Source organism: Schistocerca nitens, chromosome 11 (assembly GCF_023898315.1).
Source record: "Schistocerca nitens isolate TAMUIC-IGC-003100 chromosome 11, iqSchNite1.1, whole genome shotgun sequence".
NCBI classification, from domain to species: Eukaryota; Metazoa; Arthropoda; class Insecta; order Orthoptera; family Acrididae; genus Schistocerca; species Schistocerca nitens.
Window position 1 is genome coordinate 160,567,797 of NC_064624.1, and position 19,708 is coordinate 160,587,504.

Here is a 19,708-nt window from a genome sequence, read left to right on the forward strand (position 1 = left end):
TGTGCCTTTGTCATTGGCATCCGTGTCTTTCAGTATCGGCTTCCGGCACACTCCTCAATACTTACTGCCGAGCTCTTTGCCTTGTATCAGGCCGTGGAGTACATCCTCTGGTCAGACTCATTCATTGCCTTTCAAAGTCTACGTGCACTGTACACTGCCCATCTGTTAGTGCAGTGGATCCAGGAAAACTGTCACTTGCTCACTCTTGGTGGAGCCAGTGTCCTGTTTCTGTGAGTTCTCGGTCATGTCGGTCTGCCAGGCAATGAGGCTGCTGCCAAAGCTGCAGTCCTCGTATCTCAGCCTGTGGGTACCTATATTCCCTCCGATGATGTCTGCCTTGCCGTCTGTCAGGAGGTGGTGTCGCTTTGGCATCGCCAATGGTCCTCCCTTCACAGGAATAAGCTTTGACTTATTAAGCCTCTCCCAGCGCCCTGGATGTCCTCCTCTCCAGCTTAGGATTTCCGTCCTATTTATCAGCTGTTTTAGTGAGTGACGAGCGGGCTGTCGATTGTGTTTTACTTTTTATCTGCCAAAGCAATGTGGCGCAGGCCATTTCATTTTTAATTTTCGACCTCCATTTCTGTATCGTGTCTTTTTTACCCCCTTTTACACTTGCCTGTTATTAGCCGTCTTCTGTTCTCAATTGGGACTGAATTACAATCATTTACCTCCTCTCTGTGCTCGTTTTCTGTAGTTTTTGACTTGGGCATGCATGACCCCAGTTGTTTTTTGCGCCCTAAAGAAAAACAAAAACCAAACTCAAAAACTGCAACCCACAGCATTCTGAGTCTGCTTAATGTATTCACCCCTTGGTCTCCATCTATGATTTTTACCCTCCACGCTGCCCCCCCCCCCCCCCCCCCAATACTAAATTAATGATGCCTTGATGCCTCAGAACATGTCCTACCAACTGATCCCTTCTTCTAGTCAAGTTGTGCCACAAATTCCTCTTCTCCCCATTTCTGTTCAGTACCTCCTCATTAGCTACGTGATCTACTCACCTAATCTTCCGCATTCTTCTGTAGCACCACATTTCAAAAGCTTCTATTCTTTTCTTGTCTAAACTATTTATCATCCATGTTTCACCTCTGAACATGGCTACACTCCGTACAAATACTTTCAGAAACGCCTTCCTGACACTTAAATCTATACTCGATGTTAACAAATTTCTCTTCTTCAGAAACGCTTTCCTTGCCATAGTCAGTCTACCTTTTATATCCTCTCTACTTCGACCATCATCAGTTATTTTGCTCCCCAAATAGTAAAACTCATTTACTACTTAAAGTGTCTCTTTCCCTAGTCTAATTCCCTCAGCATCACCTGATTTAATTTGACTACATTCCATTATCCTTGTTTTGGTTTTGTTGATGTTCATCTTATATCCTCCTTTCAAGACACTGTCCATTCCGTTCAGCTGTTCTTCCAGATCCTTTGCTGTCTCTGACAGAATTACAATGTCATCGGTAAACCTCAAAGTTTTTATTTCTTCTCCATGGATTTTAATTCCTACTCCAAAATTTTCTTTCGTTTCCTGTACTGCTTGCTCAGTATACTGATTGAATAACATTGGGGTTAGGCTACAACCCTGTCTCACTCCCTTCTCAACCACTGCTTCCCTTTCATGCCCCTTGACTCTTGTAACTGCTACCTGGTTTCAGTTCAAATTGTAAATAGCCTTTCACTCCATATATTTTACCTCTGCCACCTTCAGACTTTGAAAGAGAGTATTCCATTCAACATTGTCAAAAGCTTTGTCTAAGTCTACAAATGCTAGAAATGTGGGTTTGTCTTTCCTTAATCTATCTTCTAAGATAAATCATAGGCTGAGTATTGCCTCACATGTTCCAATATTTCTACGGAATCCAAACTGATCTTCCCCGGGGTCAGCTATGTGTGGTTGTAGCAAAAGTGAATTGGTGTGAACTGCACATTTTATTACTACGATACTAGAAGTAAAAAATTTCCATTTAGGTTATGCATCTCTGTGTAGGATATCCCAGTTATTATTTTCATCCGGCCATGTTTTCTGTTTGGGCAGACGGGCTTCCGAGCTGCGATGGAGGCGACAAAACTGGCAAACCAACTGCCATCTGGTCACAAGTGGGACATCTACACCAGCTACCCGTCCTTCCAGAGACTCATGGAAGGCGAGGCCAACCAGATGATGCAGATGTGAGTACACTTTGTGTTCAGGGTTTGGGGAAGTGCTGTCCAGAGAATATGTGTGTGTGTGTGTGTGTGTGTGTGTGTTTCTTATACTGTGGAGATGTATAAGCTCCATTTACACAATGTTTAAAGTCATGTTTCTGTTGGCATCCCTATTTCTGACGAAGTCCGCAATGTGGTGGCGACCATGTTGTTTCTGTTCCTGTCCACCCTAGCAACAAACATTTCTTTGCATGACCTGTTACACTGAAGCTGGTAGCAAACATTGCACATTGTTTACTTACTTTGTGGTGGCAGGAGAAAACACATACAAAAGCTAAGGAATTGTGCAAGCTTTTTGAGCCAGTGGTTCCTTCTTCTGACATAAGGGTTGAAGGGTGGGAAAGAGTGATGAAGGAAAAGGACTGGGCGAGGTCCACCCCCTACCGAGTGAGGTGATGCAGTAGTTAGCACACTGGACTCGCATTTGGGAATACGATGGTTGAAACCCTTGTCCAGCCATCCAGTTTAGGTTTTCCATGATTTCCCTTAATCACTCAAGGCAAATGCTGGGATGGTTCCTTCACAAGAGCACAACTGATTCCTTTCCCCTTTGTTGATTCAGTCCAAACTTGAGCTCCATCCCTAATGACCTCGTCGATGGGATGTTAAACGCAGTCTTCCATCTTTCTTCCTTTCCTTCATCACTCTTTTTCGCTCTTTTAACCCTTCTGCTAGAAGAAGGATCCACTGACTCTGAAAGCTTGCATATTTACTTAACATTTACGTGTGTTTTCTCCTGCTGCCACTTGACAAGTAGATTATTATTATTATTTTTTTTTTTACCTGTATGATTATATTTTCAAGAATTTATTTGTTTCACATTGCTTACTACACCATGTTCACCGAAGAGGATAGATTGGTGACATACTTCTGCATTATTATTACTCAAAAATATAAGCGTGCAAAGACATTCACGTAAGACGAAAACATACCATGGTGTTGGGTACAATTATGTGCTATGTGAACTGAATTTGGAAGATAAGACTGGTTTTTGTAACTTCACTAGGCCGTCACAGTTTGATTTTGAAATTATGAGGAGTATAATAGAACCATTTGTTTCAGAGAGAGAGAGAGAGAGAGAGAGAGAGAGAGAGAGAGAGAGAGAGTAATTCCTGTGAAGAAAACCCTCTATGGTAACTGACAGCAGGAGATTCCTTTCAAAGACTGCATGTTTGTTCTATATGTCAAAGCCAGCTCTCTCTCTAATAGTTCCTAGAATTTTTGAAGCATTGCTTAAAGGATTATGCAAAAATAATTTTTATACGTAAATAACATTGAAGTACATCTATATCTATACTTTGCAAACCATGACATGGTGTGTGGCAGGGGGTACTTACAGTACTGCTGCCGCTCTCCTACGCCGCCCCCTTCTGTTCCCCTTTTTTCCTGTTCCAGTCGTGAGTGGTTTCCAGGAAGAATGGTTGCTGGTAAGCCTCCGTGTGAGCTCGAACTGCAACAAAATGTGCCTCTTCTTTGGGTCTTCTCTATTCCTTTCTGGTGTGGATCTGTGGCTGAAGAGCAATATTCACCTATTGGCTGATCAAGGGTTTTGTACACCAACTCCTTTCAGGTGAACTGCACTTCATGAGGATTCTTCTAATGAATCTGTCTGCCATCTGACATACCTGTCGTTAATTTTATGTGGTAATTCGACTCTAAATTGATCCTTATGTTTAGTCATGTATATTTTATGGAAGTAACTGTTTCCAGTGATTGTTGAGCAATTGTCTAATCATGCAGTCGTGGATCTTTTCACCTATTTATGTACAGTACGTTAGACTTGTTTGTTGAGCATCAACTGCAAACTCTGCGCCAAGCGTCAATCCTTGATAGCTCTTCCTGCCTGTCACTACATTTTTGTAGCTTTGTGACTTCTTTTTATACAATGATATCATCAAGCGGGAAAAGCCTCATGGAACTTCCAACATTGTCCATTAGATCATTTATTACAGGGTGTTAATAATATGTGGGGGAACTCTCGGGAATGGCTAAAGTACCTAGGAAGAAGGAAGAAAGCTTATGTATACATATGGTCAGTGTTTTTTTATTTTCTTGGTTACGGACACTTTTTTGTTGTTACATTTTCTTCCTTTTGGTTCTTTTTGTTCGCAAATTACCAGCTTGGTCCTTCAGGTATTTTGTCTTTTAAAATGTTGTCTTCTGATGAATGAATGAAATGAAACGCTCAAAAGTCTACCATCTATATTTCTAACATGATATCCCGGAACCTGGTACAAGTTGCAGCATAAAGACAACAAAAAATTCGATATTAAAAATTTTGTGTGGTTATTGACAGAATGTAAAAATTTTAAAATGCTGTTATAATCTACTCATCAAGCGATATAATCTTATGTTAGAAGTTGAATACAATAAGACAAATATTACAGTTAGAATCTGTGTGTTGAGTCTTGATGCAGCATAACTGATGACTTGCAAATACACAGACTTCATTCATCCAATATTTGAGAATTACTACATTTTGACTGTTCATGCAGTGCAATTTCATTGCCAGGCACGAGATTTTAATTTATTGTTTTTTTTTTTTTTTACCACCGACTTGATTCACTACACATTTTGCAGTCAGTGTCCACGTATACCACTGAGAATGTACTTGCAAAGTAATATCATTGTACTACAGATAGTTCAGGAGGTATAACATCATAAACATTGAACTGCATGAAAAACTAGCTTTTGCTTAAAATGGAGCAAAAATTACCCACTTTATATTCATCCATTGTTTCATAATGAGAGCACTTTGCAACTTCCAACAAACTTTAATCATAATTTCAGACGTTTCCTTTACTTTATCTCCCTTAATTGCTTAAAGTCAGATGTGCAACACATTAAGTAATTGTAAAGTAATCAAACATTTGAAGCAGTTTTATAGACGATAGTTTGGTTCTTTAAAAAATTGGTGGTTTAATGCTATAACAATGAAGACTGGTGATATTTTTGGACATTTATACGAGGTGAATGACGGGACTAATTGTCGTGAATCTATGGGAAAGGGCTTAAGAAGAAGCGTGATCTGAGAAGTTAAAAAGAAAGTATAGAAATATGCAACATTAAAAAGAGAATGAGGTACAAAAGAGATACTTTCAGAAGGAAAGCATTAGGTTTTGAAGAATTCTAAAGCAGGACCAGTAAGAGTACAGGGGGAACTGATCTGGAGAAAGATTGATGAAAAGATAGAAGAATATCAGATTAAGTGGCAGGGAACTGAAATTGTCATTCTGTCCCCGAGTGGCCAGATCAGGCGGAGGGTGGAAATCAGGTCGTCTCCATTATCAACACTAATATCTGTCACCTCTTCTACAGTACTGGCACAGTTGGCCTTGATGGCTGTATCGGGCAAATTCACAGTTGTCAATCTCCACGGTGTATCCACTTTCACTGATGAATCATTTACTCTCTTGCCAAATTCAGTTCCACCTCAGCAAAGAGAACCTGATGCAATTTTTCTGTACTGTGGTAGGAAGGACCTCAGTTTCGTTTCTATGCCCCTGCTACTGCTGTAGCAGTGGAGTCCTATATTGGCTGGGGATTTTTTGTAACCTGCAGTTCATACATTTCAGGTGCACCCCTCTGCCTCATAGAGTGACGAGCTCAAATATCGCTTGTCCATTCAATTATTGTGCGACACGAAGTACATCAGAACGCAAACGAACATTAGCATCACACAATGACTTGAGAGGTAGTGGGTCTGGGACAGTGTGTTAAGTTTCCTCTTATCTGGTCTGATAGCACTTTCTATGTTTGGAACTTGTTGCAATTGTTGATAGTCCACCAGAAGCTGCAAACATTGTTGTCAGACATGTTTCAAACTTTTCATTGTAAAAGCATATTGCAGGAACAGATTTATAGGGACCACTGTGTACAGAGGAGTTCGGGCTCCCTCCTTATTCTTGACAGAAGTGAAGTTTTTGGAGATTCGAGCTCTTTGCAAAGTGAGTTGTAACTTTCTACCTATGGAAGAATTGTACTCTGGCAGGACTAGAGTGTTAGAGTCTCATACCTTCTATACTGACCGAAGATGCTGGGGACCTCAGTTGCTAAGAACTCCACAAAGGAAAATACATATTATGTATTTATTTATCCACTCACAAGGAAGGCGAGGTCCACAGCAGTAAGCCTTCCAGGGGCCTCACCATTCTTGGGCGACTTCGTGCTCGGCTGTTGTCGGGCCCCAGCCTTTGCGGCATCTTTTTTCTTTCGTGCTGCAAGTCTGTCCTGTGCTATTCTTTTCCCAGTCCCATGGGGAACATATCTGGAATAGTTTTGGGAATGTGTTCTGCAGTTTTAGTAGTCTGCATCAGAACAAACCCTCCACTTTTTTTTAGTTCTGTGTTTCTTTCTTCATTCCCCTTCTCCTATCCTCCCTCTACTTTGGTGTTTGAGGTTTCTTTATGCTCCTTCCTCCCCCCGTGTGCTCCTAAAGATGGGCCCATGCGTCTGGTGTGTAACAGGTGAGTGGGTAAGGCACGATTTGCAGCTCCAGGTCGACAGGTATGGTACGGGCAAGGCCCGGGAAGGGGTGACTGCATGAGCTGTTACCTTTCCAAATTGCCAGTTATAGTTCAATTCTTTTATCTTGGCGGCTCGCGGATGCCCGCCCAGACGCGGGAGATTGCTGCGTTGCCAGTTGCACACGACGCACACGCCAATAGAAGCAGCACCATAGTATAGCATAGTTCGCAAGCTTACGTTTAGGGGGGAGCGCGCAGTTCATGAAGTAAAGCCACCACGGCCGCATTAACCCTTTCGCTGCCAGAAAGACGTGCTCCCTGCATGCCGCGCTGTGCGCGAATTTGTCACTGAACTGCTCGCCTGTGAAGACACATCGTGTTCCAACTGCTTTGACACTCTTATCATTCGATTCCACAAAAACTATTTGGCCCAAAAATTAGATTTTTACACGTCTTGTGAAATCGAATGATAAGTGTGTCAAAGCAGTGGGAACACCATGTGTCTGCACAGGCGAGCAGTGCAGTGAAGACAAAATCGCGCACAGCGCGAAATGCGGGGAGCACGTGTCTGCAGCAGCGAAAGGGTTAATGAAGAGACAAAGCACTAGAAATTTCAAAAAATTGCATTCAAACGAATATAATTCGTGACGTAAGGCACTTCGATATTGTTTTTAAATAATGAAAATATTAGGCACCAGACAAGGTTTGAACTCATAACCTTTCGCATAGAAGTCCAACACCTTAACCGTTACGCTAACGCTCCTCGACTGCATAACGCCAAGAGCACTGTAACACATCACGGAAAATACTGACAAACACTGTTGGTATGACTATGAATTACTCACGCTTCGTCGAAGTACAATAGGAAATAAAAAATTACCGCTGTACTTTATTGCGAAAAAGCGGTTCGTGAGATTGATAAAAACACCTTTCCTTGCTATCGCCTGAATTAGGAGTCTTATTGCTTGTTTGGTTTAATTAATTAATAGAATATGAAGCAATTGGTATAAAGAATGCTTTTTCCAAACTTTCTATAAAAGAAAGTCTGCTATCAAGACATTACTTTTGTTCTATTACTTTATTTATGACTGAACGTTTCTAAAACAGAAGACACTCGTCCGTGTTCTGCACTGCAGTTGAGATCTGGCAACGTCGTTCTCTGTCCATTGGCTGACTGTGTTTTGTGATGTCAGATGCGCAGAACGAACCTAAACTCGGCCGCCAACATAAATGACGCGCACTTTAGTACCTCTGTCATGTGTTCAGGAGATATGATCTGAGGTGTGAACAATCACCTAAAGTGGGTGAGGCTCCCTCTGAGGGGCGCCCCCCAGTTGGAAGGAGTGCGGCAATCGGCAGTTGTGGGGAATTTCCTTGCAATGAGCCAGACGTGTACTTCTCAGTCTATGACTACAAAATGTAAACAGAATGAGGCTACCGATACAGAGACTCGCAGCTGCACCTCGGTTCATTGTGGTTTCACGTACTGAAGGCAGTCAGTCCTTTGCTACGGTTAGTCTGTTTATCATTCAGAAAGGTGTTGATGCAATTGCTGGCCCTCTGAAATCCTGCTCTTGTTTATGCAATGGCACGTACTTTTGTAGAGTACTTGTGATTCTCAAGCACAAGTACTGCTTGCAGCTTCGCTCCTCCGTGGCTATCCTGTTTGTGTTGAAGCCCGTCGAATGCTGAATTCTTCACGTGGTGTTATTTACACTAGGCTGCTCGATGGACAGTCTGAGGCAGAAATCCAAACTTACCTCTCTGATCAAGGTGTCATTGCAGTCCATCGGGTGATGAAAAAGGTAGATGCATCCGTAGTGCCCACATACACTCTTTTTTTCTTACGTTTGATAGAGTAGTGCTTCCATCAGAGATTAAAGCAGGCTATGAAGTTATCACAGTCTGACCATGATGTGTCGGCAGCTGGGCCAACACCTTGTAGATAGAGGTGGCTTAATGCACGCTAGACTAACGCAGACGGGCGTGAAGTACTGGAACAGGATACGTAATTAATGCTATGAAGAAAAGTACATAGCTGGTATAATACTTATCTTTACTCATTCATTGTGGTACATCGCACAAAGGAGACTTTAATTACAATCACTGTAAGGCTAATGGCGCCTTGCTAGTTCGTGGCCATTAACTTAGCTGAAGGCTATTCTGTCTCTCGGCTAATGAGAGAGAAAGGCTTCGTACGTCTAGTCGCTAGCTCTGTCGTCCGTACAACTGGGCTGAGTTCGAGTCAGTCTCTCGAGACCTGCCTTGTGGTGGCGCTCGGTTTGCGATCACACAGTGGCGACACGCGGGTCCGACATGTACTACGGGACCGTGGCCGATTTAAGCTACCACCTAGCACGTGTGGTGTCTGGCTGTGACACCACAGACCATACATTCCGAACCTGATGTGCTGCTGCCAATGTCATTGTTACAATCACACTCGAATGTCCTGTCGACACACAGAAAATGTGTAACTGTGGTAGGGATGCTCATGTGGGTGACTGTTCGCCTCCTTCCCCTGCTGTATCAATTGCAATGGTGACCATGTAGCCTCCTCCCAAGATTTTCCCTGTATCTCGATGAGTCGCTTGCAAGTTGTTGGCTAGTTGGGAACCCAGTGTTTTACCATCTGGCACTTACAGGACCATTCTTGCTACATCTTGCTGCACGAAGGACACGACCACGCAGATGTGCGACCTCAAATTCTCCTCCAGTTGTGCAGCAAGTCACCAGATTTACACCTCACGTAGCGAAAACAAGTGCTACACAACTGGCAGGCCGGTAAGGAGAGAAGGAATACTTCCGTGGAGACTTTTTACATCTCTCTACCCAACAGACATCTGAATCGTCCAAAATGAGATTTTCACTCTGCAGCGGAGTGTGCGCTGATATGAAACTTCCTGGCAGATTGAAACTGTGTGCCCGACCGAGACTCGAACTCGGGGAACTTTGCCTTTCGCGGGCAGGTGCTCCACCATCTGAGCTACCGAAGCACGACTCGTGTCCGGCCCTCACAGCTTTACTTCTGCCAGTACAGGAGAGCTTCTGTAAAGTTTGGAAGGTAGGAGACGAGATACTGGCAGAAGTAAAGCTGTGAGGACCGGGCGTGAGTCGTGCTTCGGTAGCTCAGATGGTAGAGCACCTGCCCGCGAAAGGCAAAGTTCCCGAGTTCGAGTCTCGGTCGGGCACACAGTTTTAATCTGCCAGGAAGTTTCATCTGAATCGTCGTCTGCCAACCGCAAAGGCTCCACGAATACAAATAAAGGCTAACGGTCTTCTGCTTCGCTGACTTGGCGATCCTCTTCAGTGGCATCGTTGTGATGCACTGCCAACTGTTTTTATGTTCTGGACTCCACAGATCGACTGAAGAAGAATGCCGATGCCAGTGTGGATCTCATGGAGCAGGATCCTCCAGCCTCTGCACCTTGTAGCGGAGTGTCTTCAATGGCTGGCATTTGGCAGCCACTGAGGTGCCACTCCTTCATCCCCCCCCCCCCCCCCCCATCTCTCCTTCCCTGATCATGACACTCCTCCAATGGAATCTTTTCGGCCATGGCTCCAACAAGAAGGAATTACAGCTGCTCTTGGAATTGCAGCATCTACTTGTGCTATGCGTCCAGGAAACAAAATTGTGTCCTCACGAGTGCTTTGTCCTTTTGAACTCTTGCATTTCTTTCTAGTCTGCTTTGACCTCCTCCTCCCACCCCCACCCCCCATCCCCCTCCCCCAAAGATGGCATTCCATCATATGAGGGAGTCATACTGCTCATACGGGATGATGTTTACAGTCAAATCACCTCCCTGAACACCTGGCTGCAAGATGTTACAGCCCGCATTTCTCTTCCTTGCTTCACCTTTTCCCTTTGTACCATTTACATCCATCTGTCATTCAGCATCACCAGGGTAGACTTCCTCCTGCTTATTGGGCAACTCCCTGACTACTTTTCAGTGCTCTATGACTTTAATGCACACCATCCTCTTTGGGGGCTTTCCCAGAACCTGTCAGAGAGGTGCCCTCTCGGCTGACCTTCTGAATCAACTCCACCGCATCTGCCTTAACAATGGAGCACCCGCATTCCTTTCAGACTGTACACACACTTATTGCCATTTGGATCTCTTGTTCTGCACTGCTCAACTTGCTCATCGTGTCGAGTGGTCCGTTCTCTCTGACACATACTCGAGCGACCATTTCCTGTGTGCTATCCGTTTGCTGACTCCTACCCACCTACGTGTAAATCCAATTGGCAGCTTTCTCAGGGCGACTGGAGGCTTTACTCCTCCCTGGTGACCTTAGATGAACAACTTTTCCCCAGTTGTGATGACCAGATATACCTAACAAACATTATCTTTACTACCACAGAACATTCCATTCCTCGCATTCAGCTTTACTGCACTATGTCCCAGTTCCTTGGTGGTCTGAGGTGTGCCGCAGCACAATTCGCGGGCAGAGACGTGCTCTCTGTTTTTTTAACCGTCATCCAACAATGGCGAACTGCATTTATTATAAAAAGTTGCGTGCACAGTGTTGTCCCGTTCTTCGAGATAGCAAAAAAGCTTGCTGGATTTCACTTATTAGTTCTTTTAATAGATCCACTCATCCCTCCATCATTTAGGCCAACATCCGATGACTCTCTGGGACCGAGATCCATTCCCCAATTTGCAGCCTGACCCGTAGCAGGATCCTCCGCCCCAGGGCTGGATGCTGTTTCTCTTTTGGGCAAGCACTTTCTCTCTCATATGTAGAATTGAATCTGGGCAGAGGCCACATTTCCCAGATGCTGGCATGAAACCACTGTTATCCCAATATCTACGCCTGGTAAGGACAAGCACCTTCGTTCTAACTACTGCCCTATTTTCTCACCAGCTGTGTTTGCAAGGTGATGGAACATATGATTCATGCCCGGCTGGTATGGTGGCTCGAGTCTCGCAATTTACTAATCACTGCACCATGTGGATTTCGAATGCACCATTCTGCAGCTGATCATCTCATCACATTGTCAACCCATTTCATGAATGGTTTTCTGCAGAAATACCAGACTGTGACTGTGTCTTTTGATTTGGAGAAAGCCTACGATGCCAGTTGCAGGACGGTATCCTCTGTACTCACTACATGTGGGGCTTCGGAGGCCACCTGCCCTGTTTCCTTCAGGAATTTTTAAAAGACAGAGTTTTCAAGGTACCTGTGGGCTCTGCCTTGTCGGTCACCTTTATCCAGGAAAACAGCATGCCTCAGGGTTCTGTGCTGATCGTTATCCTCTTTGCTGTCACCATTAACGCTAAAATGGCCTGTCTCGCGCCGGGCACCTCTGGCTCCTGTTTCATTGGCAATTTTGCGATCTACTTGGTGTACCGGTATGAAATGAGTTGTTGTTGTTGTTTTTTTTTTTTTTTTTTTTTTGTGAAGATGAAACACTAATTTTGAATTGAAAAGTAAAGACATTTTATTCAAAGTACTGACCATTGCTTTCTATACATTTTGACCACCTTTCTGGCAATTTGTGGAAATCACGCCAGAAGAAATGTTCATCTTTTGAAGCAAACCAATCAGATACCCAATTTTTGACACCTTCGTAGGAATCGAAGTGTTCCTCAGCCAATGCGTGTCCCATTGATGAAAACAAATGGTAGTCGGAAGGGGCCAAGTCTGGTGAATATGGCGGGTGGGGTAGCAGCTCCCAGCCAAGTGTTTTGATTGTATCCTGAACGAGTTTTCCTTTGTGTGCAGTTGCATTGTCATGTAAAAAAATTACTTTGCCATGTCTTCTGACCCATTCTGGTCTTTTTTTGATCAATGCATAGTTCAAATTGATTATTTGTTGTCTGTAGCGTTTAGTATTCACAGTTTCACCGGGTTTTAGAAGCTCATGATACACCACACCTTTCTGATCCCCCCAAACACAGAGCATTGTCTTTTTGCCGAATCGATCTGGTTTTGCAGTCGATGTTGACGGTTGTCCCGGGTTAACCCACGATTTTTCCTGTTTAGGATTCTTAAAATAAATCCATTTTTCATCGCCAGTAACAATTTGATTCAAAATTGATTTTCTTTCATGTCTTTGAAGCAAAATTTGACAAATGGTTTTTCGGTTTTCCATCTGTCTTTCATTCAATTCATGTGGAACCCATTTTCCAAACTTTTGGATCTTTCCCATAGCTTTCAAACGGCCAGAAATTGTTTGTTGTGCAATGTTTAGCATTGCTGCCATTTGCTTCTGACTCAAAGTATCATCTTCATCCAGTATTGTTTGCAATTCAGCATCTTCGAACTATTTTGGTAGTCTTCCACGTTCTTCATTTCTTACATCAAAATCATTATTTCTGAGCCGTTGAAACCATCTTTTGCACGTTGCTACTGACAGAGCACGATCACCATATGCCTCGACAAGCATTCGATGTGACTCTGCAGCACTTTTTTTCAAATGAAAACAAAAAATTAATGCTTCCGCAAATCATCCCTTTGTGGTACAAAATTTGACATTGTTAACACGATGAAAACATATGATGTTGTTTGTTCCATGACTCGATGTATACTAAGTATCTTTGACAGATGTCATACCAACCAAACAAAAAAAATTAAGGCTCGTTCACTACAAATGTTCCCTATCGACACATTTGTATCTTAACGCTCATTTCGTACTGGTACACCTGGTATTGCAGTTCTCCACGGACTTGTCTTCTTGACCAACATCTTCTGTGATGTCTGAATCGTCTTTACTCCTGGAGCTTCAACAATGGCTTTCACTTTTCCACTGACAAACTCATTTGTATGAGTATCTGTCAGCGCAGTGGGTTTCTTCCACCATCTTTACATGATGGGCGTGTTGCTCTTCCGTTCATTGGCACCGTGAAATTTGTGAGGCTCATGTTCGATAAGAAAGTTTCTCGGTCCTGCCTTGTGTCTTACATGGCTGCCTGCTGTACCCAGTCCCTCAATGTCCTACATGTCCTCAGTGGTACTTCCTGGTGAGCGGATCAGACCACCCTTCTCCATTTGTACCGATCACTTGTCTATTCGAAACTAGACTACGGTTGTTTCATTTACGCATCAGCACGTCCGTCCATCTTGTGCAGTCTCAATACAATCCACCATCGTGGCATCTGTTTGGCCACTGGCACCTTGTACACTAGCCCGGTAGAGAGTTTGTATGCAGAAGCTGCCGAACTAAGGCTGTCGTACCGACGTGATGTGCTCCTCAGCGATTACACACGTCGTTGGTCTGCCGTGCCTGGCCATCCGTCCTATGCCGCCTCCTTCGACGACTCCTTTGACCGCCAGTATATGGTGTATTCCTCTTCTCTGTTACCTCCTGGAGTTTGCTTGTGGATATTGTTCCGGCAGCTTAACTTCAAGCTACCTGATTTCCTATGGACACTACCGTATTTACTCGAATGTAAGCCACACTCGAATCTAAGCCGCACCTAAAAAATGAGGCTCGAAATCACAGAAAAAAAAAAAAAATTCCCGAATGTAACCTGCTCCTGAAATTTGAGTCTCGAAATTCAGGGTGAGAGAAAAGTTTTAGACCGCCCTTCCAAATCGAAACAAAGTTGGTCCATTGTAACGTGAAACACAATTGAGGTCGAATGGATGAAGATACAGCTACAGTAGTTTGGTTCGAGTCGTAAGCTCAACAGTTAAGCTTTACCAAGTAGCCATTGCTGTGTGTCAGGCGCTCCGTCCGTATTTATACGGGTACCCTTCCTTTTTCACATGCTTCGTCTGGTTTGAATCAATTGCTTATTTTGCTTTGATCTGATAAGTGCCGTTCTATTTGTTATAGTTGTTTACGTCACTCTAAGCTGAAAATGCATTATTGTACTGTGTCGTGCATTGTTTGTCGCATTCTGATAACGAGTGTTTACGGCCTGTCGCCGCTCGCGGCGTGGCTTGCTTAGTGCGCACTACCGCCGCTTACAATAAAAAAAAGAGAGAAATTATCTCATTAGCGAAACAATGGCAAGAGACTGCTTTTTGTTGTTACTTACACTGCCGCTTTCTTTGATAATGATCAACAAGAACCAAATAATAGCTGCGTATAATAGAAGATGTTCTGAACGAGAGTTTAGCGAAAATTTTTCTCCGTTAGAAAATCTTTGCAGACGCCTCTTTAGTACATTACAGTCTGCACAGAAATTAGTCATCTTAGATTTAAAAATTTAGGCAGTTGCCGTGCTTCATTTCTGACTGTATCACTATACAGCATAAGAATAATACGAATATAAACATGACACGATACGTATATTCTTCCGCGTCTTCTCGGTCTAGTTTCGTAGTTTATTAGGCAGACAGGATTTAAATGAGGTAGCAGCAAACACGAAAGAATACCTGGCATAATGTTTACATTCTTCTACCTGTTCTTTTAATTTATTTACTGACGCAGAGGTTTTGGCACCAGTATTTATCTTTGTGCCTGCAAAGCATACCTGTGTTGCGCTACATATATTTGACGGCAGAAGTTAGTTGTGGCGACACCTACTAACATTTTTCAGAACGTCCGCTTACTTTGCACTCGATTATAAGCCGCAGGTGGTTTTTTGGATTACAAAAACCGGAAAAAAAAGTGCGGCTTAGATTCGAGTAAATACGGTACTCGGGACTTGCCCTATCATCCTAAGTTTCTCGATGTTTGCACTGAAGTTCGTGATAGCACCTTTGTGTACCCTGATGGCTCTTGGACTGACCGTGGTGTCACGTCTGTTTTTGTCATTGGCACCGACGATTATTGACATCGGCTTCTGGAAAACTGCTCAGTATTTGCAGCAGAGCTCTTTGCCCCGTATCATGCCGTGCAGTACATCTGGTGACACAGGCTTTTCAATTGCGTCATTTGCTGTTCACCGTCCACCTCATAGTGTAACACGTTTAGGAAAGCTTACATTTGCTCACTTTTGACGGAGCCACAGTGATGTTTATATGGGCCTGTGCTCACGTCAGTCAGACAGGAAACGGTGCCACTGACGCTGCTGCCGAGGCTGCCATCCTCCTACCGCAGCCCGCTAGTTCTTACATTCCTCCTGGTGATCTCTGTATTGCCGTCTGTCGGCAGATGCTGCCACTTTGGCATCGTCATTGGTGTTCCCTTCATGGAAACAATCTCTGGAGAATTAAATCTCTCCCAGCAACTTGGCTGACCTCTCGGCCCTCACGCAGTGAGGAGATCATTTCAGCTAGGTTGCGTATTGCACATTGTCGTTTTAGCGATTGCCATTTGTTAAGTGGTGATCCTCCACAACTGTATGCTCATTGTCATCAACCTTTTTTTATCCATCGTAGTGTAGTTTTTCCTTTTCCTCGGGGTTCTGCCGTGAAAATATAAAATAGAAAATCTGATTGGGTTTTGAATTTTGGTGGTTTCAGTTACGGATAAGGCGGACTTTGTATTATCGATTTAGATCGTGCTGTAATTTGACCGTGAATGGCAGACTGGGTTGGCAACACTACAAAAAACAACTGTACGGAAATAGCATCAGAAACTAATTTAAATTTACCTTATAATCTTGTTATATCTAAAAACAAAGATGATGTGGCTTACCAAATGAAAGTCCTGGCAGGTCGACAGACACACAAACAAACACAAATATACACACAAAATTCAAGCTTTCGCAACAAACTGTTGCCTCATCAGGAAAGAGGGAAGGAGAGGGAAAGACGAAAGGATGTGGGTTTTAAGGGAGAGGGTAAGGAGTCATTCCAATCCCGGGAGCGGAAAGACTTACCTTAGGGGGAAAAAAGGACGGGTATACACTCGCACACACACACATATCCATCCACACATATACAGACACAAGCAGACACATTTAAAGACAAAGAGTTTGGGCAGAGGCTTGTTAGATACACAGTATTAATTACAATGTAGTCTTCATGGCTGTCGTCCTAATTTCTCTTGTAGGACGACCCGTCTTTCACTTTTCTCCGTCTGTTGAAAACTTCTTCAAGTTGTCACTGTCATGATCAATTTATAAATTTGGCGATAACCACCTTGAATCACTATTGAAACAACCTCGCTTTGTAATAAAATTTTAATTTCCACCCAAAAGCACATTCAACACATTGCCGAAAAATACACGTCTTTCGTATGAAGACAAGAGAGAGAGTGAAAAAAATTAGTTGTTAAAAACAAAAACCTGCGCAAATGTAAAAAGACGAACAAAATTATTTATAAAAATCGGTCGCTGACGCAGCGCTCTTCTGCGTGCGCGATCGTAAATTATATCTTTGTATTGGCGGAGGCGCGGTAGTCAAAGTACCATTACAGTAGCAGTATGGCGAAGGACATTTAATTATAAGTTTACGACCTCCACTGTCTTTGTGGCATAGTTTATGGACCTTTCTCCAAGAGAAAGTCTCTCATTTTAGCTGTCTTTCCTTCCGTCAGTTGTTCTTAACGATTAGTCGCTTTTTAACTCTTTTCTTCATCATAGTGTTCTACAGTTCTGACATAGGCGTGTATGACCTTAGTTGTTTTTGCGCCACTTAACAAAACAAAACAAACAAACCAACCTAGTAGTGGGATCGACATTTTGAAACCAAATATATGGCGATGTAGGTTAAGAGCCAAGGTATCACACCCACCAGCCATTCACTCTGGTGGGCCCTCATCTGCGAATAATTGGTGAAAAAAATTTCATATTATCTTGTGTGATGCGCCATAGCATTAAAAAGGCGGTATTGTATAGACTCATTGTGTAGTGTAGTGGATAGGGTAAGAGCTTTACATACAGGAGGTTGTTAGTTCAAAACTCATAACAGGCACTAATCTTTTTTAATTTTTAAATGTTTATCAAAATAACTTTGATCATTACCTTTTTCAATAAATTGGGTTACATGTAATTTTTTTTATTTCTGTTCCTTTGTCACATCAGATTAATCACAGTCTGAACTTTCTCTTTTGTTTAATCATTTCCTTGCTTCATTCTTTTTCCTCTTAGAATTTTTTGTGAATATGAATTTAAATATATTTATCTGTTATAATATCCAGTTATTCGAAAAGACCAATCTTTCGATTAAAAAACAATAGGCAAAATAATCTATTTATATTGACTGCGCAATGGTGTGAAAAATGTATTGTTCATTAGAAGTGCAATTTTTCCTTTTTTTTGTGGTAGCCATCATATAAACATTTAAAACATAGTGTAAATTCCTGTTGCACTATGGACAAAATAACGCAGATGGAGATTTAAATGAAAGGGTTTAGAAGTGAAACAAAATTCTAGCAAAATGAGGAATAAATATGGTATAATGGATATTATAACGTGGCCAAAAAATAGGATGATAAAAGTAAACAAAATTACATCAAAATTAATCATAAAATTAATTAAAAACAGATTAACAAAGATATGAAGTGAAGTGGAAAAGGAATGGTAAGACAAAAAATGAGAGCAAATAAAGAAGTTGATACTGTATTATGATTAAAATTATGTGCCCAAGGAATGCAAATAAAAATTATATTTAAATCAATTAATTGAATAAAAATGATAAAAAAACCAGTTTGATAAAGATTTCAAATAAAAGAAATTAATGCACCTGATGAGGCTTATACCTAATGGTGTTCTTTTAAAATTTTTAAGAACAGTTGGCCTGTCTTTGTTCAAAATAATCATTCTCTGATTCCAAAGCAGGCTTTTATATATACAGGGTGTCCCATTTATCTTGACCACCCTAAATAACAGATGCATTTTACAAAATGTTTCAAGCAAAAGTTCTTTAGCCATCAGGGGGACATCAATCAGCATGATTGTCTTCGTTGTAGATTTGTTTTTTTACAAAGATATGAACAGCGGTGTGACTTTTTTAAATGGCACCCTGTATTTTTTATTCAGTAATTCATTTTCTCTCCTAAAGACTTATTCAAAAATGTATCACAGTGTACCTTCAGTGAAACACAACATTATTAACTACATAACACAACATTGACTTTGTGCCCGGGATCACAAACTTGTCCACTTGCTGGAGTTGTCACAAAAAAAATGAAAACCAAGTAAAATCATAACACAAAATTGACTTTGACTCTCCTGTACCATTGCCCAGGAGTAGAACATTCAAAGGTGCTCGAAGTGGTGATCCCGGACACCAATACACTGGTGCACTCATTGAAAGAATTCCAGTGTTGCCTGCTGAAGAGAATTACAAGCAAGCATGATACATTCGTGCATGTCCTCTGGAGTTGCTGGAATATCGCGATAGACGTCTTTAGTCCATCTCCAAAGAAAAAAGTCCGGAGGATTTAAATCGGGGGACCTAGCAGGCCAAGTTAATTGTTCCTCCTCGACCAATCCATCTGGAAGGTTCAGAACACGATGTGCACACAAGGCATTATGTGCTGGACAACTATCGTGTTGATCCCACATAAGCATTCTGGTTCTTAGCGGCACTTCATGCAGAAGAGGAGGAAGAATTCGTCTGAGGAAGATGGCATATGTTGTGCCGTTTAGACTACCACTGATGAAATAAGGGCCAATAATTGTAGTACCAAGCATCCCACACCAGACGTTAACTCTCCATTGACGCCGATGTTCCACCTGTCTAAGCCATCGTGGGTTGTCGCTGGACCAATAATGCACGTTCCTCGTATTTACTTGTTCTTTGTTCGAGAAGGAACATTTATCGTTAAATAGAACATTGGAGAAGAATTTCTGGTTGGCGAGGATATGCTGCTGTGCCCACTGACAGAACTGTACATGCTTCTGGAAATCATTCTTCGATTCATTGCACAATTACATAAGAAAGGTTATTTTGACAATTTTCGGACACTTATAAAACTATATTTTCACAAATTACCAGTACAAGTGATTTGGGTATGTAATTTATTTTGTAGCAAATTGGCTTTGTAGTTCACAGTTCTGCGAAAAAATACTTCATCCCTGAACTTCACTGTGTATCAATGCAAATAAATGTGTGTTTTTTAGAATTTTTGAAACCTACCATTGTCCTTTGCATAATCTGTGAGCAATTAGTAGCAAATTGGCATTTGTAATTTAATTACTGTAGCAGATTTTCTAACTAACACATTGTTACGCCTAGTTTACCCTTAAAAA

The 19,708-nt window shown here is 42.2% G+C and overlaps 1 protein-coding gene across 2 annotated transcripts in view; it reads left to right on the forward strand.

The window, feature by feature from the left end:
- Positions 1-19,708, forward strand: part of LOC126213135 (exosome component 10) — a 234,195-nt gene that overhangs the window by 21,791 nt on the left and 192,696 nt on the right. For both annotated transcript variants that reach the window (XM_049940753.1, XM_049940752.1), the window contains exon 2: positions 2,039-2,172. In XM_049940753.1, the coding sequence (XP_049796710.1) occupies positions 2,039-2,172 (134 nt within the window). The remainder of the gene's footprint in view (positions 1-2,038; positions 2,173-19,708) is intronic.